The sequence below is a fragment of the Aquarana catesbeiana genome, linkage group LG03 (genome assembly GCF_042186555.1).
Source record: "Aquarana catesbeiana isolate 2022-GZ linkage group LG03, ASM4218655v1, whole genome shotgun sequence".
Taxonomy (NCBI): domain Eukaryota; kingdom Metazoa; phylum Chordata; class Amphibia; order Anura; family Ranidae; genus Aquarana; species Aquarana catesbeiana.
In genome coordinates this window covers 201,025,854-201,053,063 of record NC_133326.1, presented here as the reverse complement: position 1 = coordinate 201,053,063, position 27,210 = coordinate 201,025,854, and the positions used below count along the sequence as shown (strand labels likewise).

The 27,210-nt window shown below is 40.5% G+C and overlaps 1 protein-coding gene across 4 annotated transcripts in view; it reads right to left on the bottom strand.

Annotated features, from left to right (window-relative positions):
- The window catches only part of TBC1D22A (TBC1 domain family member 22A), a 919,143-nt gene that overhangs the window by 805,062 nt on the left and 86,871 nt on the right, over window positions 1-27,210 (bottom strand). For 3 of the 4 annotated variants that reach the window (XM_073619717.1, XM_073619715.1, XM_073619714.1), the window contains exon 4: window positions 9,507-9,677. The exons of the other annotated variant lie outside the window; for it this stretch is intronic. In XM_073619717.1, coding sequence (XP_073475818.1) covers window positions 9,507-9,677 — 171 coding nt within the window. The remainder of the gene's footprint in view (window positions 1-9,506; window positions 9,678-27,210) is intronic. 4 annotated transcript variants of the gene reach the window in all.

The following is a 27,210-nucleotide window of genomic DNA, read 5'->3' as shown; positions in this document are numbered from 1 at the left end:
GACACCCTAGGTGGCTCGGTGGGAAAGGGGTCTTAGTGGCTGCCTTTCTGTGTGAACTGCTGAATTACCTGTTTTGGACTTCTGCCTAATGATTCTGCATTCCTCTGCCAGACTGTGTATGACCTCTGCTTGCTGTCAAATCCTGTTTTTGTGCCTTTCTGCTAGATTTGTTGCTGACCCAGCCTGCCTGACCTCGCTAACATCTCAGCGCTCAGCCTAAACTCCACTTCGGACTCTACCTCATAATAGGTACCTTACATGTACAACATAATATTCCAAATGTACCTTTTCAATGGCATTCCTAAATTGATTCAGTTACTTTAAAAAATAAAGCTGATACCTGTAGCAGTTCTCCTTCCCTTCTGGTACAGGCTGCTTTAAATAGAGAGACACCAGCAAGTACTGAAGGGAGAAGGTCACTAGCTAGCCTAGGGAACATGTTGGCAACACGTGCACATCTTGAGAACCAAATAAATATACAACCTTTTCTGCACAAGGGCCCTTTCTACATTGTATTTAACATAAGTAATACAAATCTGTCCTTTTAAATAGGACTTTCTCATTTCTTAGTAACACTCCTGTTCACCAATTCATATGTATCAGTCAAGATTATATTGGGGTACATTATGTAAAAAGTACCTTCTTGGATGATCAGCTTATACAGTATTTTAAGAAGAATTCTTTAATTTTGGTATAATCGCCATGGATTATAAATGCTGGTAATATAAAACTGCTGATTTACTTTATCCTTGTTTGCAACAGTACATACAGACTTTAATAAGCTATATCCAAAATACTTCAGAGTTATTTATTCGTTTGTAGCTATAGTAATAAAAATGAGCTAGAAAACACTAACCAAGTACTTGATTAGGATTCCTGAACATTCCACCAATAAATGAAAATGCGTTGGCAGATGGTACTTCAATGGCAGGGATCATGCATTGAAGGCACTTGAGCAAGCCAATTACAGAAGAAGAATGTAAGACTGACCTAATCTTTGCATACAGAATATTGTAAATGATCTTCTCAAGCACTCACATGCTCATTTTGCAGAATATATTGGTAGTTCAAAAATGTTACAAAAAAAAAAAAAAAATGTAAAAGGGAACATTCACGCTAACACTTCTCAGAGCTACTAGATAGTAAAAATAACAGAAAAATAAAATAAGAAACCATAACAGAAATAAAATTGTGAACAGGCACTATTCCTTGGCTTTGTATAGGTAGCTCTGGGTAAACCTCTGCTATGTACAACCCAAATTTCCACTGTTAGGGATACCTGAGGAGTCAGGAGATTAAAATTCATGGTATCCCAATCTTTACACAAAGCATTCTAAAAAGGAAGATGTAGATTAGGTGACTTCCATCAAGCAAATCCATCAAAAACTTACTTATCTGGTTTGGGTGGAAGGTGATAAGGTTCAATGGCTGTCCATTTTTATTTTCTGCTACCCAAGGCTTTCCTATGACCATTGTTATAGGCCTCTGGGAATTCTCTCCATATTCTTTAGAATAATCCACTAAAGCAGCTGTTCTTCAATTGTAAGTCATGCACTGCTTCCTTGATGAGGGTGTACAAGTAAGCTTGAAAGCTTTACATTGCTATACTGGCTAAAACCTTTTCTTTTTGGACCAATTTGCTATTCAGCAGAGTTGGGAAATTTGCAGTCTCACAAATTTCATTCCCCATTTTTGATTTGATATGCTCATTATTCTGTTGCCTGAGTAATGTTAGGCTGCTCAGACACTACTGAATCTGGCATCACAGGAGTTGCTCGACCAAGAACTGTCTCCCACATAGGTTTTATATGCTAGGCCACAGCTCAAGGGGCTACGGGATACCTTTACACTTCTTTGGTACACATTGGAACCTATATAAAGAGATTAGCCAGTTTGCAGAACATCACAATCACTCACATATTGCAATAATTGGTTTACCTGCAAGAGTAACATATAGTGGATATAAAAAGTCTACACACCCCTGTTAAAATGTCAGGCATCTGTGATGTAAAAAATAAATAAATAAATAATGAGACAAAGATAAATCATTTCAGAACTTTTTCCACCTTTAATGTGACCTATAAACTGTACAACTCAATTGAAAAACAAACTGAAACCTTGGAGGGGGAGGGGGGTGGTGTGGGGAGAGTAAAAATAAATAACTAAAATAATGGGGTTGCATAAGTGTGGACACCCTCTTATAACTGGGGATGTAGCAGTGTTCAGGATTAATGGCCCGTACATACGATCCGAATATTGTATGTAAATGGTCGTCCGAGGAAGAATCGTACGATTTTCGGATTGTGTGTACACTACTTTCGACAGCCGTTCATCCGATATTATTCGATCGGGCATGCACAAAAATTTTCCTTGTACGATTCCAGATCGTACGATTTTCGGTTAGTCAGTATAGTTGTCGTCCGTCAATACAATACAAATACATTACAACACATGACATCACTTCTGATTTTTTTTTTTCTGTCATACGAGAATTTTCGTGACTTTATCTACCTATTCAATTTCTACTTGCGATTATTAAGCGAAAATGGTCGTACGATATTCGGATCGTGTGTACGGGACATAAGCAACCACATTCAAACTCATGTTAAATAGGAGTCAGTACACACCTGCCATCATTTAAAGTGCCTCTGATTAACCCTAAATAAAGTACAGCTGTTTTAGTAGGTATTTCCTGAGATTTTCTTAGGCTACTTTCACAGTGAGACGCTTTACAGGCGCTACAGTGCTAAAAATAGCATAGCGCCTGTAAAAAGCCTCTCCTGTCTCTCGAGTGTGAAAACCTGAGTGCTTTCACACTGGAGCGGTGCGCTTGCAGGATGGTAAAAAAAAGTCCTGCAAGTTGCATCTTTGCAGCGCTGTAGGAGCGGTCTATACACATTGAGTCCCAGGACCCACGGGCACGCACCGGCGGCAAATTCAAAAAGGGACGTACACAGGTACACCCATTTGCCTACCTATGTCATTCTGCCAATGTACATCTCTGTGCAGCGGTCGGCAAGCGGTTAATGGTGTGCACACTTATGCAACCATATTATTTTATTTTTTTTATTTTTACTTCCCTCCACCTAAAAGATTTCAGTCTGGATTCCTCCCCACTCCGGTGTCATGTTTGGCACCTTTCAGGGGGTAGGGGGGAGCAGATACCTGTCTAATACAGGTATTTGCTCCAACTTTCACCGAAAGATCGCCGCAGTATCGGCGGCGATCTACGCCATGTCTGTCCCCTGCTCCGTCCCCCCTGCTGTCTTCTGGGAGACACACTTCTGGGAGACACACAGGTCCCAGAAGACAGAAGGGGTACACACAGCTCAGAGGGCTGTAGAAATGCGAGTATCATGGTATGCAGCAGCTCAAAAAAATATAAGTTTGCTGCAAAAGGTGGACTATGTATTTTACTTCCTTTATACAACTTCCCTGGTCTGCATTGTCCTGAGTCACTAACTAAAAAATGTTAAGACTAGCAGGCCAATATAACAACCAGGAGCTAGCTTTTTCAGAACAAGGGTAGCAATGGTAGCCCCTATGATTGTCTCATGACTGGCTGAAGTTTATAAAAACTCGAAACCAGAAACCCAGAAAGACAAAATCTTTAAGAACATCTTCCAAACCAGTTATCATGCCTGTAATAGTGTATTTTGGCCCTCGAATGCCTGCAAAACCTGAAAAGTAACAGTATAATAAGCCTGGTTTACGATAACTGGTGAAAGGGTAAGGAGGTCAGTTGCATTAGCGTTAATTCTCTATAAGGCGGAATGAAGGGATGGAGATGCTTGCAATGGGTAAGTACGCACTGCATGCTTGCACAGAATGGCAAACTTATCTCTGAGTTTGCTTTGTTTCAGCAATGGAAGCTCAATGCTCTGACAAAGTGGACTTAAGTTGAATTAGCAAAAAATAGAGTGGATGAAAGGAGCAGAAAGTAACTACAATATATAGAGGCTGAGCACACAGCAAAATGCAGATTGTAAAGATAACAGTGTGGTACAGACATAGGGGTTAAGTGTCAGACATTGGGGTTGAAAGTGGTGCACTGAGGATTGCAGGTATCATTGAGACAAATCAAGTATCATCAGCAGCAACAGGAGAGCCTTGATCTTCGCACAGTATCATTTCTCTCTTAATATGCTTCTCATGTAATCTTCAAGTAAGTCTGATATTGTAAATGTGTGTGTTGAGTGCGCTACTCTATTTATAATACACCACTCCTCTTCGCATTGTGTATTCTCAAACTTTTCTAAACATATACATATGCCTTAGTTAATTAGTATTGCATAATATTCCCATGAATATCAGTATATAGAACAATGTGTCCCAAATTTCATAATATTCCAATCTACGGCAAAACCCCACATTCATGTGTATCAAAATATATCCAAAAAACTATCGCTTAAAATTAGAAATTATATAGTGTCCCAAAAAGTCCATGTGCAATGTGCAATAAATTCAAGATATACTGTGCAGGCTTCCTTCAAGTTCACAAAGTGCAATGTGCAATAAATTCAAGGGTTACTGTGCAGCCTTCCTTCAAGTTCACAACATTTGTTATCCGTGATTCATCGTGACATAATCACCATTTCCGTGACTAACCACCACCATATGGATTGGCCACTCCCCAGATATTTAATGAACAATGTGCCTTCGGTTCATTAATAGGGATAACCACTCCACCTGGGTCATATATGTTCTGTCCCCAAGGCGCTATACATGAGCTTTAGTTTTCCTCATAGAAAATATATGGACAACGATAAATTGTGCAATATGTTTAAAAAAACGTATTTATTTTAGCCAAAATGAAAGAGTATACGCTCTCATTTAAAAGTGCCCTTGAGCCGGCACTAAGCTGTTCCAGCAGATAAGGATGGGTGTAAACGGTAGCGTGTTACCGGCGTGCGGTGTAAGCTTCTTCCGCATTCGGCTTGCGCTTCACCCCTCGTTCTCGTCCGCGCCAGACGTAACGTAGTCACGTGACCAACAATCTCCCAGCAGCCTCTGACTTTTTGTGAACTTGTTGTTGTGTGAACTTGAACTTGAAGGAAGGCTGCACAGTAAGGCTCGGTTCACACATGGGCGGCACGACTTGCAGGTCGCCTCAGCGAGGCGACCTGCAAACGACTGCGGGGCGACTTGCGAGACGACTTCTGCATAGAAGTCTATGCAAGTCGCCCCAAGTCGCCCCCAAAGTAATACAGGAACCTTTTTCTAAGTCGGAGCGACTTGCGTCGCTCCAATTAGAACGGTTCCATAGCACAGAACGGGAGGCGACTTGTCAGGCGACTAGGTCGCCTGACAAGTCGCCCCAGTGTGAACCGAGCCTAACCCTTGAATTTATTGCACATTGCACTCTGTGAACTTGAAGGAAGCCTGCACAGTATATCTTGAATTTATTGCACATGGACTTTTTGGGACACTATATCATTTCTAATTTTAAGCGATAGTTTTTTGGATATATTTTGATACAGGTGAATGTGGGGTTTTGCCGTAGATTGGAATATTATGAATTTTGGGACACATTGTTCTATATACTGATATTCATGGGAATATTATGCAATACTAATTAACTAAGGCATATGTATATGTTTAGAAAAGTTTGAGAATACACAATGTGAAGAGGAGTGGTGTATTACAAATAGAGTAGCGCACTCAACACACACATTTATCAACACACACATTTATTATTTGGTTCACTGAACGGTTTTCTTTTTTTGAATGCAGCAACTCAAAATTTAAAATTTAAAGGGGGATCATTATTGTTTGGTACAAATATTTTGCGCCGGTGACATATATATATTTTAAGTCTGATATTGCATCACAAGCTTTTGCTCACATGCTTTTAAACTTGCTATAAACAAATAATATATGTGTCGATAACAGATTATGCATTTTGTACCATGTCTGTAAAGGTTATCCAAGTCATGGTATAACTAGCATTAGGCTGCATTCACACTTGCGAATGCATCTGCTCGGCGATTAGATGTAAAAACCCCAGAGCGGGTTCCTGCAATTAACGGTGAGAGGCAGCCCCATTAAAAGCAATCGGAGGCTGCCGGCTTCCGCAGCTAATCACACCCACTTGCATGCAAACGCTCATGCAGCGATCACATGAGTGATCGGCCATGGACAGGTTCCTGCATCTAAAGGCCAAGCGGGTGCATTTGCAAGTGTATATGCATACGGACACTCACTTTACATACACTCGCGAGTATGTATACCTGCAAATGTACGTAAAGTGCCTCACAAGTACAAACATTCCCGCGCCATGCAGCCGCAGTATAAGGAACTGAAGCTCTGAGCATGTAGCCCTGTTCCAGTGTGCTTTTACTGTATCCTGGCCGCCTCCCCACCTCCGGTGACATCACATCCGCTCAGTGGCTCTTCCAGCTTCCCTGTCAGCCTCTCCACAGCACCAGTGTCCTCCATGCACAGTGCGATGTCCTGAGGATGGATTGGAGCGCCCCCCCTTGCATCAGATGAGCCTATTTACATGTGAGTGTTCCCCCAACGCCCCCACTACAGCCCCTGACGCCACACTACAGCCCCTGATGCCACACTACAGCCCCTGACGCCCACACTACAGCCTAGAAGTAAAAAAAAAAAAAAAAAAAAAAAAAGGTATTGCTTCACTTTAAGTACATTTTGGTTTTACATACATGCTCCGGTCCCATTGTGTACTTAAAAGTGGGGTATGCCTGTATTGTATTTAAGTAAATTTACAGGTATTATATTTTAGTTTATGGCAACATTACCTAATTTAAAATCATATATTTGACTATTTTAGATGAAATCAATACAGAATGTGCATCAAAGTGCATTAGTGACATTTAGTAATAAGTTTCCTTGATGAAGTTTGCAAGAGTACTTAGAGGTCATCAGAGATAAGCATGTAAGGCCAAGGGGAAAAAGCCCACAATATAATTCAGTGAAAAGCACATAATGTGTTGGAAAAACACATACCGGTATTTCATGAAACTTATTGATGCATTTTTATTGTGCTGTGTTTTGCCATTATCACATAAACCTTGGCTCACTATTCAAAGCCATAAATGAACCGATCCTTTAAAAGCAAAATCATTTTTCAATTAAATATAGCACCCAGCCCCTTGACATTTCTTTCCTTTCTACCGTAGCACTAAGCATTAAGGACTAGCATGCAAATGCATACTTGCTAGCTGCCCCATTCATATTAATAGGCAAAACATTAAATGCACTTGGTAGATACAGTATAAATACAAACAGCAAAAAACACATCAGGGGAATCGGGCTTTAGGAGGTACACTGCATAAATATCACTATCAATAAGCTTCTCAAATGTATACATGAAGTTCTGAATATCTATTTTAAATCAGAAAAGTTGGGCTATATGTCCAGTATCCTTTTAACTGGCACACTACAAAAACATTTTTAAGCCTATGTGTTCCTTTGTATACCCAACCTGGCATATTTATCAAGTAACACAAAGCAAGTATAATCGCTACAATAAAATTTCTTTAGGGCGAGAATTTTTTTTCTTGTTACTTGCAACTCTTATCCAAATGAATTCTGCAATGGTTTAGTAGACGACTGTGCTACATAAAAAATAATCAGACCTTCCGTTTCTGTAATCTTCCACAATGTTTAGCACCCAAAAGGTGCATGTGCAAGTATTACAATAATATATAACATACTGAAAGAAAAAAGCTAGCCAACTATAGGCCCTAACAAATCGTTTCAAAGCGTAACGTAAAAGTTTGTATTTTACATATATCTCAATACAGTGAAAGCAAGATGTTCTTTTACATTCAAATGGGGATTCTCTGTAAAAAGACAGCTCATAATGGGTTCCTGATGGCTTGTTGCATTTAAATAGGCCTGTATTTCTAATCATTTGTATGTGCTATATTTCCATTGAAGGTATCCAAAATACAAAAAAGACTGTTCCTTCAATCAGTAGGAATGTTAATGTCAAGTGCTTTCATATAAAAAAGAAGATATTTAAAAAAAAAAGGCAACAGAAAAAGTCTGCTCAAAAGCTAATACACAGCCAACTTTAAAAACACATCTTTTGTTGGTCTAAAAACGGCGAATAAATTTAAACAAGGTTATAAAAATTGCAAAACACCTTGATGCTTTAAATGCTGCTTTGAAAAGCTGAAAACTTAAAGCGAACCTGTGCTTTGTTCATACAGGGAAAAGGATCAGGCTAACGTTATTTACTCCCTATCCAGCAGCATATATTGTACTTACCTTCCTTTTGCTTCAATGCTGCTCTTTTCAGCTGCCAAGAGTAAAAGGAAAACCCTGGGGGTAAGCCAAGTCACTGGAATTTTAGCCTACATATGGAGGGATATGGAAAGATTAACTATTTGCTGCTGGGGATTGGGGGAGGGGATTTAAAGCAAACCAATGCTTTGCCCTGAAAGGGTTGCTTTATTCACCTTACTACCACCATATGGGTAGGTGGATATTTTCAAGAATGCCTGATGGGGAAATTGCATATTTCATACTTACTTATTAAAGTTGTCTCAATATCTAAGAAAGCCTCCAATAACCTGGTTACCTTAGCTGACTTCATATCAAAGGAATGTCATTAGAAACTGACCAAGTTCCTAAAAGGTCATGCTGCTCCAAGGGGGCGGGTTGAAAATTCCTTACATTCAAGTCCTATATATACTACAGCTAAAACTTCTAAAAATTGTCTGTTCTCAGAGCTGTGTTATGCATCTGGTCATTTGTGCCATGCCATAGTTGTGTGAAAAAAATTATATAAAATTTCATTTGGGTACAGTGTTGCATGACCACGCAATTGCCAGTTAAAGTAGCAGAGTGGCGAATAGCAAAAAATGGCTTGGTCATGAAGGGAGTAAAATCGTCCGGCACTGAATTGGTTAAATACAGACAGAAACAGAGGGAGCATGAAAATCTTCCAATAGAGTCAATTGCTTTAGGCTGGGTTCACACCTCTGACAGATGCGCCTCGCAGCAGGGGTCCGGTGCGTCCCTGTTCTCAGTTTTAGAGACGAATCAGGGCCAAATTTTTGCCTGAATTTGGCCATGAAATGGAGCAAAAGACGCACAGCATTCCTGTGCAAGCCGCTCCACGGCCACAATGGAGATATGTGAACTGGCTCCATAGAGAGCCGATCACAATCTCCTTTCATGCAAATTGGATGTGGGGAAATCCGCATCCAACTCGCATAGGTGTGAACCCAGCCTGAGTGACAATGCCATTTTCTTTTGTGTCTCTGAGACAGAGAGTGAAGGGACATCTCCTTAATTAGGACACAGATGGCAAAAACCTTACAGGTGTTTTAACCATTCCCTATTCAATCCAAAATTAAAAAATAAAGGTCTTGCTCCAGATTAACTTTTAGCAAACCAAAATGTTTTCCTAAAGTATATATTAACCAGTTCAAGTATAAAAATGAAGCTTTGCCAAAAATAAAGTTTGGGCTGTTCTCATTAGCATAATACTTAGAAAATCTTAGATTACCAGAGCAGATCACACTTACCAAGATCAGTGCTTGGACCAGCAAGAAGCTGTCTGAATTTTTCTAGCCGAAAAGCTTCTCTTTCCGATAACCCAGCAGTGCTCAAGAGGACTTGGTCTGCCGGTTTGTTCACCACTGCACCAGATGTCTGCTGAGGCACAGATTGCTGTCGTTGTAAAGAATGCTTCTCACCTGCAGCACAAAGCGTAAAGTCAAGACTTCATTATTTTAGCATTAACCACTTGCCGACCAGGCATTTTCTGACTTCTTGTTTACAGGTTTAAATCAGAATTTTTTGCTAGAAAGTTGCTTATAACTAATATATATTTTTTTTTTTTTTTTTTTGCAGAGACCCTAGGGAATAAAATGGCGATTGTAGCAAATTTTTATGTCACATGGTATTTGCGCAGCGGTTTTGCAAACGCAATTTTTATGGAACAAATACACTCTAATAAATAAAAAATAAATAAAAAATAACAGAAAAGTTACCAGTTTTTTTGCATTATGTGAAAAATGATGTTGCGCCGAGTAAACAGATGCCCAACATGTCACTCCTTAAAATTGCGCACGCTCATGGAAACTCGAAAATCTCCATAGGCGATGCTTTAAACGCCTTTACAGGTTAACTGTTCAGAGTTAATAGAATTATTGCTCTCGCTCTAATGTTCGCGAAGATACCTCACAATACTGTTTACATATGCGTGCGCGACTTACCTATGCCTTCACTTATGTAAGCGAGCACAGAGGGATGGGGGCGCTTTACATTTTTTTTTATTATTTATTTATTTTATTTTCTATTTTTACACTGTTACTTGCATTTTTTTTATCACTTTAATTCCTATTACAAGGAATGTAAACATCCCTTGTAATAGAAATAAGGGTGGCAGGTCCTCTTTATGGAGAGATCTGGAGTCAAAAAGCCCACAAATCTCTTCTTTACCTTTAAAAGCAAAAGATCAAAAAAAGAACTGGCCAAAGAAAAGGAAGCCTTTAATAATGACTCCGGTTTCTTGTCAACAGGGTCTTTCAAGCCCTGTGCGTTATCCACCGGACAAGTTAAGTTCTTGTTTAAGGAAGAAACTGCTGCATCTACGGCTGGCATGCTCCACTTAATGAACTTTTCTTCCATTGGATATAAAAGGGAAAACCTCTTGGGAGGAACGAAAATCCTGTCAGGATGCTCCCAATCAGCATACACCGCCTGTTCCAACAGTGGGTGTAAGGGGAAAGCCTGTGTGGCCTGAAGAAGCTTCAGGGACCCCAAAGAGGACCAGGGGGGCTCAGTAACCTCTGCAAGAGGCCACATAAAGGCAGAACGAACCATCTTGGTAAGAGTCTGGATCAAAAGCTTCTGCGACTGAGAGGCAGACACCAACTGGATATCTTCTTGTCCAGATTGCTCAGAAGCAGACTCATCCGCTAGACCTTCCACAGAATCCTGAGCTTTTAGCTCTTCCCCATTCCTCAACCCATTCCTGCTCCAAACTAGGGGGATCTGTCACGCTTTTTACCACCCTGCGGGATGGAGGCAATCATGCCAGCAATCCTGTGCTCTAACCCAGCTAGGGCAGAGGACAGTTCATCCCTGGTGATAAAGGGTGAAGCAACAGTGTTGGCTGTAGGCGCACTACCAGATAGGCGCAGCGGCTCAGATTGCCCGGAAGCCTCTGGTCTTTCAGGGGATACAACACTAGGGATACCACTAGGTTCATCAGGAGCTACTGACGACATAGATGTGCCCTTCCCTGTAGTGTTAGTCCCGCTCTTCTTTTTTGAAGACATTTACAAGCCACAAAAACAGAGTACCTGGGTGTAGTATTAACACACCTCAGAAGGGAGACCCTTTAACCATCTCAATACAGTGCATTTTAACCCCCTTCCTGCCCAAGCCATTTTTCAGCTTTCAGCGCTGTCACACTTTGAATGACAATTGCACGGTCATACAACACTGTACCCAAATTAAATTTTCATTATTTTTTCCCCACAAATAGAGCATTATTTTGATGGTATTTGATCACATCTGCGGTTTTTATTTTTTGCGCTATAAACAAAAGAAGAGGGACAAGTTTGAAAAAAAACACAATATTTTTTACTTTTTGTTATAATAAATATCCATTTTTTTTTATTTTTTTAAACAAAATTTTTCCTCAGTTTAGGCGGATACTTATATTTCTACATATTTATGGTAAAAAAAAAAAATCGCAATAAGCGTATATTGATTGGTTTGTGCAAAAGTTATAGCGTCTACAAAATAAGGGATAGATTTATAGCATTTTTATTGTGACTGCGATATAGTGGCGGACACATCGGACACTTTTGTCACATTTTTGGGACCATTCACATTTATACAGCGATCCGTGCTATAAAAATGCACTGATTACTGTATAAATGTGACTGGCAGGGAAGGGGTTAACACTAGGGGGTGATAGAGGGGTTAACTGTGTTCCTAGGGAATGTTTGAAGGGGGAGGGGACTGACAAGGGGAGGAGACCGATCTGTGTTGCTCTGTACTGAGAACACAGATCGGTCATCTCTCCTCTCTGACAGGACGTGGATCTGTGTGTTTACATACACAGATCCACGTCCTGCCGTGTTACTGGGCCACGCGCCCCCTGGTGGGTAGGGAAGGCGAGGGCATCATATGACGCCCTTCCAGAATGAGAGCCGCGCCGCCTCGCCGTCATATGACAGCAGGGGGGCGGCAAGCGGTTAATAGGACTCACCAAGCCCCTATGCAGCAATCCTGTTAAGCACCTTAGCCCGCCAATCAACACCTGGTGACTCACGTGACCCGGGTAAGGAAAAATGAACCGCTGCAGATGCCTGGTTCAGAGCCTGCTCTGTGTACCACAGCTGCCTTCTGTAAGCACCGCATGCTTGGCATACACAGCTTAAATAAGCTAGCTGTGTTCCGGGACGTACTGTGCATGCGTGCGCATGCACGTGCTCGGTCCTGGCGAACGGGTGCAGCTGTATTCGCATGACGCAAATTTTCATACGCCTAGATTAGGCTACGGCGCATGCGTGGCTTTGAGTGCGCATAACGCCTATGGCGAAGCTGCGTGCGCTATGGCCGCCAAAATGCTCAGCACAGCAGCGCTCTTGCGAATGCACGTGCGCCATGGCGAAACCAAAGCAAAATGGTGTACCGTCATGCGCCATCTTACAGGTAAAAAAACAGCCAGACACAAGCAAAAAAAGGTACACTTTACAAACTCCCACAGCTAGCCCAAAACTCCCCCCGTATGGTCACTGCACACGGGTGTCCAGCCTCTGGCACAAAGGTTGCATTACTGGGAAAACCTCGCAGGATCTTGAGTTTTCTTTGCAGGGCTCAGGTACCATTTATCTAAGCATATAGAGCCAGTGTCAAATGGATTCAATCGAGCAATCCCTTGATTGATTTAAGAGTTTGTGGGACTAGAGATCTGGAGCTCAGACAGCTCAAACGTGCCCATCCACCTCGCAGACACTGGTAAAAAAAACTGGTGTACTTCCTGTATGGGAGGGGTTATATAGGGGATTACTTCCTGTCTAAGACTTTGTCTACCAGTGTCCATTCACCTAGAGATGAAGTATAACCCAGTAGGTAATCAATATTAGTCTAACTCTGTGTCCCATGTTGTATGAAAAAGAAAAAAAACGTTTTTTGTTTTTTTTTTCGGCCTCTTTTTGTTTGTTTAGCAAAAAATAAAAAACCCAGTGGTGATTAAATATCATCAAAAGACAGTTCTATTTGTGTGAAAAAAAAATTGTCATTCAAAGTGCAACAGTGCTAAAAGCTGGAAATTGGCCTGAGCAGGAAGTGGGTGAAAGTGTCCAGTAGACAAGTGGTTAAAACCAACAAAAAAGGGTCTGTGATTTTTTTCTGAGTCATATAGAGTGGGGCGAGTTCCATACACACTATAGTAACAAACCAAATGTTAAATGTTCATGTGACTGAATGTCTCATGGCACTGAACAGAAAAACAGGCTTTGATACTGTAGAAACACTGAAGGATCTTCAGATTACAGATATATTGTACATGTTTATGACTCAACTTGGGAAACATTGAAGAGGTGTTAATCTGCCCTCTGCTAATGTCTAGACATTCAGGATAAATTGACATGAACAGGAAAATGTGAGAAAATGACAAAAAGATGTGCTAAAGGGAAACTAGATTACACATTCAGAGGCTACACATTTTACATTATTGTAAGGAATGTTTAAAAACAATTGCTAGTGTTACATATTTGTACAGTTTGATAAGATTTCTAATACTTTTTTTGTTTCTAGGAGAGATCTGCTAATGTTTCCTTTAGTTGCTGTATGTTCTTTATGTCAGCTATTAATATTAGAATATATAAAAAAAATTGCCCAGATAAAAATCTTATGCACGATTATCTACCCAGGTGTATTATTAATTGATCTGGCCTCACTAATACTGTAGATATGTGAGCGAGTGAATGCAAAGCACAATCTTTGTAAAGGACAACTAAGCAATAAACACAATTTGCATATAAATTTAGAGCATGGCAGCCCCATGTAAATATGCATATTATACACTAACATATTTAACTATTTCAGAGATATTAATACAATTATTACAGCTGAACTCCAGACAGAAAGAAAGTACGGTATTAAGAAATAATACATTATTCATAGTGCAATTGGTGTAATTTACCTTGATATAAATCACCTGTAATCTCCAACATAGTCACAATCAGAATGGGAGAAGGCAGGCCAGCAATTATACTGTAGCTAATCAGAATCTGCTGCAGTATATATTTGATGACAGAGAACACGCTGACAGAAGGAGAGAGCAAAGTAAGATGAAGTAAAGTGATGATCTCATCAGTATTATGTGCTCCTTCACTAATGGCTATGTGTTCTAACATCTCAGCTCCTCATATTCAACAAGCCATAATGTCTGTATGGTGCACCAAGCCCTAAAGGGGTTGTAAACCCTCGTGTTTTTTCACCTTAATGCATCCTATGCATTAAGGTGAAAAAAAAAAAAACCTGGCAGTGACCGGCCCCCCAGCCCCCATTTTACTTACCTGAGCCCCGTATTTCCCTTGGCGGAGACATGCTGTCCCTTTCTGCACGGGGTCCTGGCTCTTGATTGGATAGACTGATAGCATGACAGCCATTGGCTCCCACTGCTGTCAATCAAATCCAATGACACGGGCGCTGGGGGGGCGGGGCTAAGTCCGGCATTCGTGTCCATGGATGCCGAATGCTGGACTCAGGAGCGCGCCAGCAAGGTAACCCCCCGGGAGAGCCCAGAAGAGGATGATCGGGGGGTCACTCTGTGCAAAACGAGTTACACAGTGGTGGTATGAAATGTTTGTTATTTTAAATAAAAACTGGACAAAGATGGAAAAAACAAACCTTACAGGGGTTATAACCCTTCCTTGCTCTATCCAAAATGGAAAAAAAAAAAAGTTTTGCCTGTAGTTCTACTTTAACTGTAACCAATCCAGTGGAGCAATTCCTCACTAGAATATTCGTCATTTTCCAAAAATATTTCTGATCATGCGTGCACTCTGCAATTCCATTTATTTCTATGAACTTCAGAGTACTAGCTCTACAATGCTCTACCACAGCTTACTATTTATTACATCTATTAGGGAAGAGGTCCAACTCATCTGGGACACTGTAAATCTTCAAGGGAACTAAATGCATGATTCACTGAAAAGAGTTACACACGGCATCAAATTCCCCTATAAAACTAGACTGCAACTTCAAATAATTATCGTGATCCCAGTGCTTTGTAAATACTGTATTTATCGGGGTATAACATGCATTTTTTCCCCCTGAGAATAGGGGGCAAATCACAGGTGCGTGTTATACGTCAATAGTGTACCTTGGAGAGCAGGAGGGGGACGAGTGCCACCAGAATTCACTGAGCCGTCATCTCCTGTTTGCTCAGATCTCACTTCACACACATAGTCCGGCATTGGACTAGTGTTCTGTCTATCACAGCAGCTGGTCCAATGCCAATGGCAGAGGCGGGACTATGTGTGTGACTGCCGACTGAGAGCCGAGTAAACAGAAGATGACAGCTTAGTGATTTCCTGCACTGTTCCGGCTGCATTGATGAGAGATGGTGAGGATGCAGATGGGCATTGAGGCTTAAAATGGGCATTAATCAGGCTGCATTGATAGGAGATGGGCTGCAGATGGGCATCGATCAGGCTGCATTGATGGGAGATGGGGAGGCTGCAGATGGGCATTGATCATGCTGCATTGAGGCTGCAGATGGGCATCAGGCTGTAGATGGGCACTAATCAGGCTGCATTGATGGGAGATGGGGAGGCTGTAGACGGGCACTAATCAGGCTGCATTGATGGGCATTGACCGTTATTTTGCTTCAAAGTTGTTTATTTAAAAAAACAAGGTGTTGTGCTAGCCCTCCAAATTGGAAAGCCTCAAATTACCAACCTATAGTGCGGTAACTTAAAGGCTAGGTTCACCTTTGGAACATGTTACATGTCCCACCTGTATTTAGGTTGGAACGTGTTACATGTTCCAGCTCCTGCTTCTCCTCCCGATCCCCCCACCTCCTGTGACAGTGGACAGGAGAATTTTCTGCCCGCACCCGCTGTCACAATTTAAAAACAGCCCCGCATGGCTGCATCATTCATTTACAGAGTTCTGTTTATGAATGAACCACACATACCGGCTGCGGCTTGTAGCTCTCAATGAACTGTGAGGGTGCTGGTGAGCTTTCTCATAGTTCATTCTTCCTGCAATTCAATAACTGTCTGCCCGTATAGGAGGTACAGGCAGACAGTGTAATGAAAGTCTGCAGGATCCTTGCATTGCACCCGCTATCTGCTGATGGTGGGTGCAATATTTTACAGGTTCCAGTGTAAAAAATAATAAATGTAATTTTTTTTTTTTACTTGCAAAAATATGTGCATTTGTTGTTTGGATTATCCTTTAATTAAACACCAATTTGTGCAAAAGCGACATGTGCAAAAATAAATATTGCAATTTCAAAAATAAATCATATAAGGTGTATAAAGAAAGAATCATAAGTAAAAAAATGTCATAAAAAGAAATGCAGCATTAGTTGATGCGAGTTATTGTGCAATATCCAAAAGCCATGATATATAGGGCAATCAGTGACACTCTCCTCCACCGACATAGACCACAGGCTTCTTACCAGATGCCAAGACCCCTTAACTATAGGACATCAAATGTGCATCCCAATCACAATGGGACAATCAGCATGGCAATGTAGTGAAAACTCCCCCAGTTACACTCCTCTGATGTTCAAATGGAAGCCGTAGTATCAGGTTACCATGACTTTATCAAAAAGAAAAGGCTCCACATAGTGTAAGAAGTAAAAAATCCTCAGTTTTATTAATAAAAATAATACAAAGATAGAGAGTTCTAATCATGGAAGTGCCTCTGATGACATCGTTTGTGATGAAAAACATTGAGAGGAGCCAACGATCTGCTGTCACAACACATGCACGGCAAGCAGAACCGATGTGCTTCCATGTTTTTGGCTTGTAACTATCTTTGTATTTTTTTTTTTTTTTATTAATAAAAAGCAAGGATTTTATACTTTTACACAACGTGGAGCCTTTTCTTTTTGATATGGCCATGGCATACTAGTACTGCAGCCTGCATTATTCATCACTGGTATTCTTGTTATAACCCACTATAAGCTATATTCGCATTTGCACGTGAGTACTGAGGGACGAGGGCACTTTTTTTTTAATAGTGGGGTCCATATCATTAGGGGAGAGGACACCCAATAGGGTAAAGTGGCAGGCACACTGGTGTTCATTTTTGGTGACAAGTTGCTAAGCTACCATCACTAAGATATTTTGATTGATTTCACTGTGAAATCGGACTGTTTATCAGTGGTTCAAAAGATTGGACACATATTTGCAGTATTCTTTAAAATTCTCTAAAAAAAAAAAAAAAAAAAAAAGAGTGCGGTTGATTATTTTATTGGATATGTATGTAATTTGCATATGGATTTTGATGGTGAATATTGATGTATTTTGCACATTATTAAATTTTAATGTGAATTTTGAACTCTTATACATATTGGAGCGCTTCACTGTTTTCTTTTATATTTGTTAAGTGTGGTGATTGCATTGTTGAGTGCTAGCTGCTCTATACTTACTCTTGATTTATTAGGGGATATAAAATATATTATTTGTTTTGGGTCATATAATAATGGCATGGAGATTTTTTTAGTAATATTGAAATCTAATTGAGTCACTAGGGAATGTGAACTACACCCTATACAAAGCCCTTTACTAAGGAGTGACAGGCAATCAGCCTCTAAAAAAAGAATGGCAGAGGTTGGACCCTTCATGGTACTCAAGACCAGCCATTGATCCAAATCGAAAAAACAGGATTCATCCTCCTGGTATGAATTTGTAACAAGCCAATTTCCTGACCTTTACACTAGTGTTAAACCCAAAAGCAAACATTTATTATATAGCAGTTTACCAATTCTTAGATGCGATGGCTGCGTTCTTTTACTTTTTTAGGCTTTCAAAGTCTATTGTTTTTCAAAGGAACAAACTCAATTGTAGGTGTATCAGTTTACAGGGATGAGACAAACTATTTAAAAAGTGGTGTTGTACACCCCGTAATCCACTTTCACCTACAGGTAAGCCTAGATTAAAAGCTTACATGTAGGTGCTGGAAATATCTCCCAAACCTCCACGGTTTAGGAGATATTTACAATTCCCCTTATGATGAGTACATACAGTGGGGAAAATATATATTTATGGAGATTTTGTAAGTTTCCCCATCTATAAAGAAACGAAGGGTCTATAATTTTTATCATAGGTGTATTTTAAATGATAGAGACAGAATATTAACCAAAAATCCAGAAAAAACACATGATATAAATTTTATAAATTGGATTACAGTTCAATGAGTAAAATACAAATTTGATCCACAAGCAAAACACGACTTAGTACTTGGTGGAGAAACCCATGTTGGCAATCACAGAGTTAAGATATTTCTTGTAGTTGGTTACCGGGTTTGCACACATCTCAAAAGCAATTTTGGTCTACTCTTTTTTACAGATCTTCTCTAAATCCTTAAGGTTTCTTAGCTGTTGTGTGGCAATTTGAAGTTTCAGCTCCTTCCACAAATTTTCTATAGAATTAAGGTCTGGAGACTGGCTAGGTCACTCCATGACCTTAATGTGCTTATTCTTGAGCCACTCCTTTGATGCCTTGGGGGTACGCTTTGGGTCATGGTCATGCTGGAAGACCCAGTGCCAGTGTTCTGGCTGAGGGAAGAAGGTCCTCATCCAAAATTTACAATACATGGCCCTGTCCATTGGTCCCCCAATTCGGTAAAGTCGGCCTGTACCTTTAGCAGAGATAAAGCCCCATAGCATAATGTTTCCACCTCCATGCTTGGATTGTGGAGATGGTGTTCTTAAGGTCATAGTCAGCATTTTTCTTCCTCCAAACATGGCAAGTCGAGTTAATGCCAAAGAGCTCAATTTTGGTCTCATTTGACCACAGCACTTTTTCCCAATCCTTCTCTGAATTATTTAGATGTTCATTGGCAAACTTCAGAAGGGCCTGTACATGTGTTTTCTTGAGGAAGGGAACCTTGCGGGTGCTGCAGGATTTCAATCCATTTCGGCATCCATTCTTCCATTCGGCAATCCATTTTTGTCTTACCAATGGTTTGTTTGGAGACTGTGGTCCCAACTGTCTTCAGATCATTCACAAGCTCCCCCTGTGTAGTTCTGGGCTGAAGTCTCACTTTTCTCATGATCATCCTTACCCCATGAGGCGAAATCTTGCATGGAGCTCCAGATTGAGGGTGATTGATGGTTATTTTCTATTTCTTCCATTTGCGAATAATCGCTCCAACAGTTGTCTCCTTCTAACCAAGCTTCTTGCTGGTGGTCTTGTAGCCCATTCCAGCCTTGTGTAGGTCTACAATTTTGTCCCTGATGTCCTTTGACAGCTCTTTGGTCCTGCCTATGATGGTGAGGTTTGAATGGAAGAAAGATTCTGTGGATAGGTGTCTTTTATAGACATAACGAGTTGCTGGTAGGAGCAGCTTCTTAACCACTTTCGGACCGCCGGCCATCGATATACGTGGGTCCTTTGACGTTAAATACCATTGTTATGGCAGCCATAACCCAGATATTTTCTTCAATGGCGGGCAGTCCGCTTTAAAAAAAAAAAAGAAAAGAAAGTGGTCTCCGCGGCGCATTCGCCACGAGATCACTTTTAAATCAGTGGTGGGAGAGGTGCCCCCTCACGCCACATCCTGGTCGTCTCCTCCGCTTACCGGAGCCGTCGGTAGCGGCAGAGACAATCCGATCCTTTCCCCTGCTAGGCACTAAATCAAGTGAGGGAATGATGGCCCCCACTTGACGCTGTGCCATTAGATGACGGCCTTAAAAAAGGGACAATTCTTTTTTTTTATTGCTTTTAAGTGTAAATGTTAGATCTGAGGTCTTTTTGACCCCAAATTTCACATTAAAGAGGTCCTGTCATGCTTTTTTTCTATTACAAGGGATTTTTACATCCCTTGTAATAGGAATAAAAGTGATCCAATTTTTTTTTTTTTTTTTTTTTTTAAAGGACAGTGCAAAAAAAAAAAAAAAGTTAAGTGCCAAGTCCCTCCGAGCTCGTGCGCAGAAGCGAACGCATAGGTAAGTCGTGTCCACATATGAAAATGGTGTTCAAACCACATATGTGAGGTATAATAATTCTAGCACAGGACCTCCTCTGTAACTAGGGTGTCTGAAAAAAATGATATACAGTTGTGCTCATAAGCTTACAGAATTTATAATTTCTTGGCCATTTTTCAGAGTATATGAATGATAACACTAAAACATTTTTCACTTTTGGTTAGTTTTTGGCTGAAGCTATTTATTATCAATCAACTGTGTTTACTCTTTTTAAACCATAATGGACAGCAGAAACTACCCAAATGACCCTGATCAAAAGATTACATATCCTGGTGATTTTGCCCAATAACATGCACACAAGTTGACACAAAGGGGTTTGAATGGCTATAAAAGAGGAAGTAAACCCTGGTGGGTTTTACTTCCTCTTTATTTTCCTGCAATGGTAAAGCATAACGGGCTACCATGCATCGCATGGTAGCCCATTATGTGTCACTTACCTGACACCGAAGCCCGCAATGTCTTTGTTGTCCCCACGAGCAGGGATGTTCATCTTGCCCCTCTTCCTTCCGGAGCCGCAAACTCTGGCTCTGTGACTGGCTGGAGTTGTGTGACGTCACTCCCGCGCATGTGCGCGGGAGCCAACAGTCACGGCATGACTCCTATTAGAAACAGCACGATGTGCCCTTTTCAAAGGGAGCATGCGCCGATAACATCGGCGTATGCGCCGTAGTCATCGGCGCTCATCTTTTTAGTAAATATTTCCTATACCGTGGAGGTTTAGGAGATATTTCAAGCACCTACAGGTAAGCCTTAATATAGGCTTACCTGTAGGTAAAAGTGGTTGTACAGGGTGTACATCCACGTTAAAGGGAACCATCCTCACCTGTGATCTGTTTGCTTGTAATTAGTGTGTGTATAAAAGGTCAATGAGTTTCTGGACTCCTGACAGACCCTTGCATCTTTCACATCCAATGCTGCACTGAGTCATGGGGAAAGCAAAAGAATTGTCAAAAGGATCTGAGGGAAAGGGTAGTTGAACTGTATAAAACAGGAAAGGAATATAAAAAGATACCCAAGGAATTGAGAATGCCAATTAGCAGTGTTGCAACTCTAATCAAGAAGCGAAAAAATGGGGTTCTGTTGAAACCAAACCACGATCAGGTAGACCAACTAAAATTTCAGCTACAGCTGTCAGGAAACTTGTTCAGCATGCAAAGAAAAACCCACAAATAACTTCAGGTGAAAGACTCTCTGAAAACATGTGGTGTGGCTGTTTCAAGATGCATAATAAGGAGGCACTTGAAGAAAGATGGGCTGCATGGTCGAGTCGCCAGAAGAAAACCATTACTACGCAAATGCCACAAAGTATCCAGCTTACAATACGCCAAACAGCACAGAAACAAGCCTCAAACCTTCTGGCACAAAGTCATTTGAAGTGATGAGACCAAAACTGAGCTTTTTGGCCACAACCATAAACGCTACATTTGGAGAGGAGTCAACAAGGCCTATGATGAAAGGTACAGAGGTGGATCGCTGATGTTTTGGGGATGTGTGAGCTACAAAAGGCACAGGAAATTTTGTTCAAAATTTATGGCAAGATGAATGCAGTGTGTTATCAAAAAATACTGGAGGAACATGTGCAGTACATGGGACGTACTTGGACATTCCAACATGACAATGATCCAAAACACAAGGCCAAGTCGACCTGTCATTGGCTACAGCAGAATAAAGTGAAGGTTCTGGAGTGGCCATCTCAGTCTCCTGACCTCAATATCATTGAGCCACTCTGGGGAGATCTCAAAACGTGCAGTTCATGCAAGACAGCCCAAGAATTTCCAGGAACTGGAGGCTTTTTGCCAATAGGAAGGGGCAGCGTTACCATCTGAGAAGATAAAGAGCCTCATCCACAAATACCACAAAAGACCTCAAGCTGTCATTGATGTTAAAGGGGGCAATACACGGTATTAAGAACTGGTGTATGTAAACTTTTGATCAGGGTCATTTGGGTAGTTTCTGATGTCATTATAATTTAAAAAGTGTAAACAGTTGACAGATAATAAATGGCTTTGGCCAAACACTAACCATGAGTGAAAGAAAAGTTTTTGTGTCATCATTTATATTCTGTGAAAAATGTCCAAGAAATCATAAATTCTGCCAGGCTATGTAAACTTATGAGCACAACTGTATATAATGTTTGGGGGTTCCAAGTAATTTTATAGCAAAAAAAAAATGGATTTTAAACTCTTAAACAGGTGTCAAAAATAGGCCTGGTCCTTAAGTGGTTAAATGGACCATGTACCACATGAGCACATATTGTAGCTAGTCTGTGGGAGCCAGAATTATTGTTGGTTGATAGGGGATCAAATACTTATTTTATTCACTGAACTGTAACTCAATTTATAACATTTGTATAGTGTTTTGTTTTTGGATTTTTGGTTGATATTCTGTCTCTATCATTTAAAATACACCTAGGATAAACAATTATAGACCTTTCATTTCTTTGTAAGTGGGCAAACTTACAAAATCTGCAGGGGATCAAATAATTTTTGTTTGCCACTATAAGAGTAGACATTGTTATGAAGTTTCTTTTGGGCTGGCATCCATCTTCCCTAGGGGTCCTTGCCCCCTCAGCTCCTGGGAGAGATGCATGATGGTCACCACCAGTTTAGTGCCACTTGCACATATTGTGTACCAACATGTAAGTAGGGGGTTGGACAATTTCCTTCCTCCGCACCTTTATTTATTCCTCCCCTTTTGTTTTCAACCTTCATTAGTGGAGCTATGAATAGATCTCCCCAGCCCTCATACATATGTACAAAGTCTTTACAGATTACATGCATTTGCTCCTGATGAGGCGATATAGTCACCGAAACGCATCAAGCCAACAGGCTATCCTAGATGCATTATGGTATTACATATGATGTGATGTGATTCACTTAATTTTTATGTTAACTTATATTTCTACAAGGAGCCAACCGGCCCAAGATGTTTGTACAATTTTCTTCATGGTTGATACCTTTACATGTTATTACCCAATATTGGGCCATTGGTTATGATGATCATTCAACCAATCATTTGTGCATGTATATGCATTATGTCATGTATATCTTCAATAAACTTGCATTTTTGATCCATTCCACTCATGTGCCTCATCTAAAGTCCCAAACCTCCCCCCTTTATTTACAATTGATAGGGATGGAGTAACCTACTTTCCAGGTGATCTCATTTTAAGTCCCAAACTCTTTCGCCCTTTACAGTTATGTTTTGGGAACCAAGAGCAACAAAGCTTTGAAAACAAAGTGATTAAAAAAGGAAACCATTTTATTTTAGGTACAGTGGATATAAAAAGTCTAAGTTTCTGTGATGTAAATAAATGAGACAAAGATAAGTTGTCATCATTTCAGAACTTTTTCCACCTGAAATCTTTTAGGTTGAGGAAAGTAAAAATAAAAATATAACATAATATGGTTGCATAAGTGTGCATACCCGTAAAAACTAATAATTTGTTGAAGCACCTTTGAATCTTTTATTACAGCACTCAGTCTTTTGGGGCATGAGTCTATGAGCATGGCACATCTTGACTTGGGTGTTTTTGCAAAGAAGGGTGGGCAAATATTGCCAAAATCTGTCAGATTGCAAGGGCATCTCCTGTGCACAGACCTCTTCAGACCACCCCACAGATTTTTATTCATGTCTGGGCTCTGGCTGAGCCATTCCAAAACGTAATCTTTTTCTGGTGAAGCCATTCTTTTGTTGATTTGGATGTAAGCTTTGGGTCGTTGTCATGCTGAAAGATGAAGTTCCTCTTCATGTTCAGCTTTCTATCAGAAACCTGTAGGTTTTGTGCCAATATTGGCTGGTATTTGGAACTGTTCATAATTCCCTCTACCTTGACTAAGGCCCCTGTTCCAGCTGAAGAAAAAAAGTCCCAAAGGATGCTGTCACCACCATGTTTTACTGTGGGTATGGTGTTCTTTTGGTGATGTGCATTGTTGTTTTTGCGTCAAACATATCTTTTGGAAAAAAAGTTCAAGCTTGGTTTCATTAGACCATAACACTGTTTCCCACATGCTTTTGGGAGACTCCAGATGTGTTTTTGCAAAATTTAGCCAGGCTTGGATGTTTTGTCACTCTACCCCATAGCCCAGACATATGAAGAATACGGGAGAGATTGTTGTCACATGTACCACACAGCCAGTACTTGCCAGATATTCTTGCAGCTCCTTTAATGTTGCTGTAGGCCTCTTGGCAGCCTCCCTGACTAGTTTTCTTCTCATCTTTTCATCAATTTTGGAGGGACGTCCAGTTCTTGGTAATGTCATTGTTGTGCCATATTTTCCACACTTGATGACTGTCTTCACGATGTTCCATGGTTTATCTAATGACTTGGAAATTCTTTTGTACCCTTCTCCTAACTGATACCTTTTAACAATGAGATCCCTCTGATGCTCTGCAGACCATGGCTTTTGCTGTAGGATGCGACTAAGAAAATGTCAGGATAGACCTACTAGAACAACTGAACTTTATTTGGGGTTAATCTGAGGCACTTTAAATGATTACAGGTGTGTACTGACTCCTATTTAACATGAGTTTCAATGTGATGGCTTAAACGCTTGCCGACCAGCCGCCATTATACCGCGGAAGGTTGGCTCCCCTGCACAAACCGCCATAGGTGTACGTCGCCCACTTTAAGAGCTAAAATGGGGGCACACGTACGGCACCGAAGCCAATGCGCGTGGCCAGCGGCCGCGATATCCGCCGGCGACCCGCGATCACTCCTCAGAGAGCCAGAATGCACGTTCTGTCAATGTAAGCAGACAGATCCCCGTTCTGTCAGGGAAGTAGAGAGTGATCTGCTGTTCCTAGTAATCAGGAACATCAATCTCTCTCTATTCCCTGTCAGTCCACCCCCCCTTAGAAACACCTCCCTAGGTAACATTTGATCACCCCCTAGGGTTAACACCTTCCCTGCCAGTGACATTTATACAGTAATCAGTGGCTATTTATAGCACTGATCGCTATATAAATGCCAATGGTCCCAAAAAAGTGTCAGATCTGTCCGCCACAAAGTCGCAGTCCCGCTAAAAATGATCACCGGCATTACTAGTAAAAAAAAAAAAAGTTAATACAAATGCCATAAATATATCCCCTATTTTGTAGACACTATAACATTTGCGCAAACAAATCAATATACGCTTATTGCGATTTATTTTACCAAAAATATGTAGAAGAATACATATTGGCCTAAACCGATAAAAGAAATTTGTTTTTTTACATTTTTTTTTTAATAATTATTATAGCAAAATGTAAAAAATATTGTTTTTTTTTTCAAAATTATCGCTCTTTTTTTGTTACAAGCGCAAAAAATAAAAAACGCAGAGGGAATCAAATAGCAACGAAAGAAGGCTCTATTTGTGGGGGGAAAAAAGGACATCAATTTTGTTTGGGTACAGTGTCGCATGACCGCGCAATTGTCAGTTAAAGCAATGCAGTGTTGTATCTCAAAAAGTGTCCTGGACATTAAGGGGGAAAATCTTCCGGGGCTAAAGTGGTTAAAGTGGATGTAAACCCGATTCATGAAATTTGAGCTGCAGTGTTTTGTTATCTCTCTTCAAAGCACTTAGTCTTGTAGCTCTGTCCTGCCCCATTCCTCTGTTATCAGCCCGATAACTTGACAAGCTCTTGGAGGCTGGAAAAAGACCCATGTGTTGGAGGAGGTTGCTATAAATAGATTAGCAGCCAGCTCAACAATTCACAGGCATGCTCTGCATGTGTGGGGAGGGGGTGTGTGCCTTTCCTCCAATCAGCTTTCTCTGTGTCTAGCAATGATCTCCTCCTACAGATGAATGAGGAAGAGAAAAATCTAACAGGATGTGCACTTTCTAAACAGTATATAAAAGGTGAAGACAGCAGATATACATGTAAAACTTATATAAGGAGAGGTTTCATCTCCTTGTATCATCTGAGGCTGTTCACTTCACTGGGTACATGTGAGGGTTTACAGGTACATCCACTTTAATTCTGAACACAGCTACATCCCCAGTTATAAGAGGGTGTGCACACTTATGCAACCACATTAATTTTATTTTTTTTATTTTTACCCCCCCCCCCCCCCCAAAAAAAAAAAAAAAAATGATATCAGTTTGTTTTTCATTTGAGTTGTACAGTTTATAGGTTACATTAAAGGTGGAAAAAAGTTCTGAAATGATTTATCTTTGTCTCTTTTTTACATCACAGAAACCTGACATTTTAACAAGGATGTGTAGACTTTTTATACCCACCGTATAAGAGTTTCACAAGTTCTTGGAGAGACAAAAAAGACACATCAAGGGAATTTAAGCTGGCAGCTTTGTCACACATACCTCCCACAAAATGCACCCCCCACTCCAAGAATTACCATAGTAACAATTTTTTACATTCTCTACAGATTTTGGTTTTTATTTTTACACTGCATCTTCATCAGTGTTCTGCAATACATAAACAGATGTCAGTTACTATACAACCACATTTTTTTAACTTTCTTGGACAATAGCAGAACGGATACCTACTGGCTGTGATAATATATTTTACTGGTGTAATTGGCTAGATATTTGGCACCTCTGGAACTAAAATTAATGACAGGATAACCTGAAACAAAGATCAGCTTAACAGTACCCATCAAAGCATTCAACATTTCAGTCCATGTCTGGACCATGTAAAAAGCAGCTGCACAATGACCCCAAAAAAGGCAAAGGTAGTGTAGGAACACATTTTTCCATTCTGTCTGATCAGGCTAAGGAAAGGCTGATTAACTCCACACATATGGCCGTTACTGGCACTACTTGCGTGCTGTAAACCCTCATGTCTATGCCAACAATTATATCACATCACACTTGTTACTTGGCCACACGTTTACATTATTAGACTAAAAGATAAATGGGAGATAAAGCATGATAACTTTCTACCATATACATAGGCTCTTTACCCAGTGTTCACCTGACCACAGCATCTAGTGACCCAAAGTAGAGCTATAGGCAAAACCTTTTTTTTTTTTTCCATTTTAGATAGAGTAAGGGAGGGATAATAGTACAGGGATTACCCTGTCAGTGTTTTTT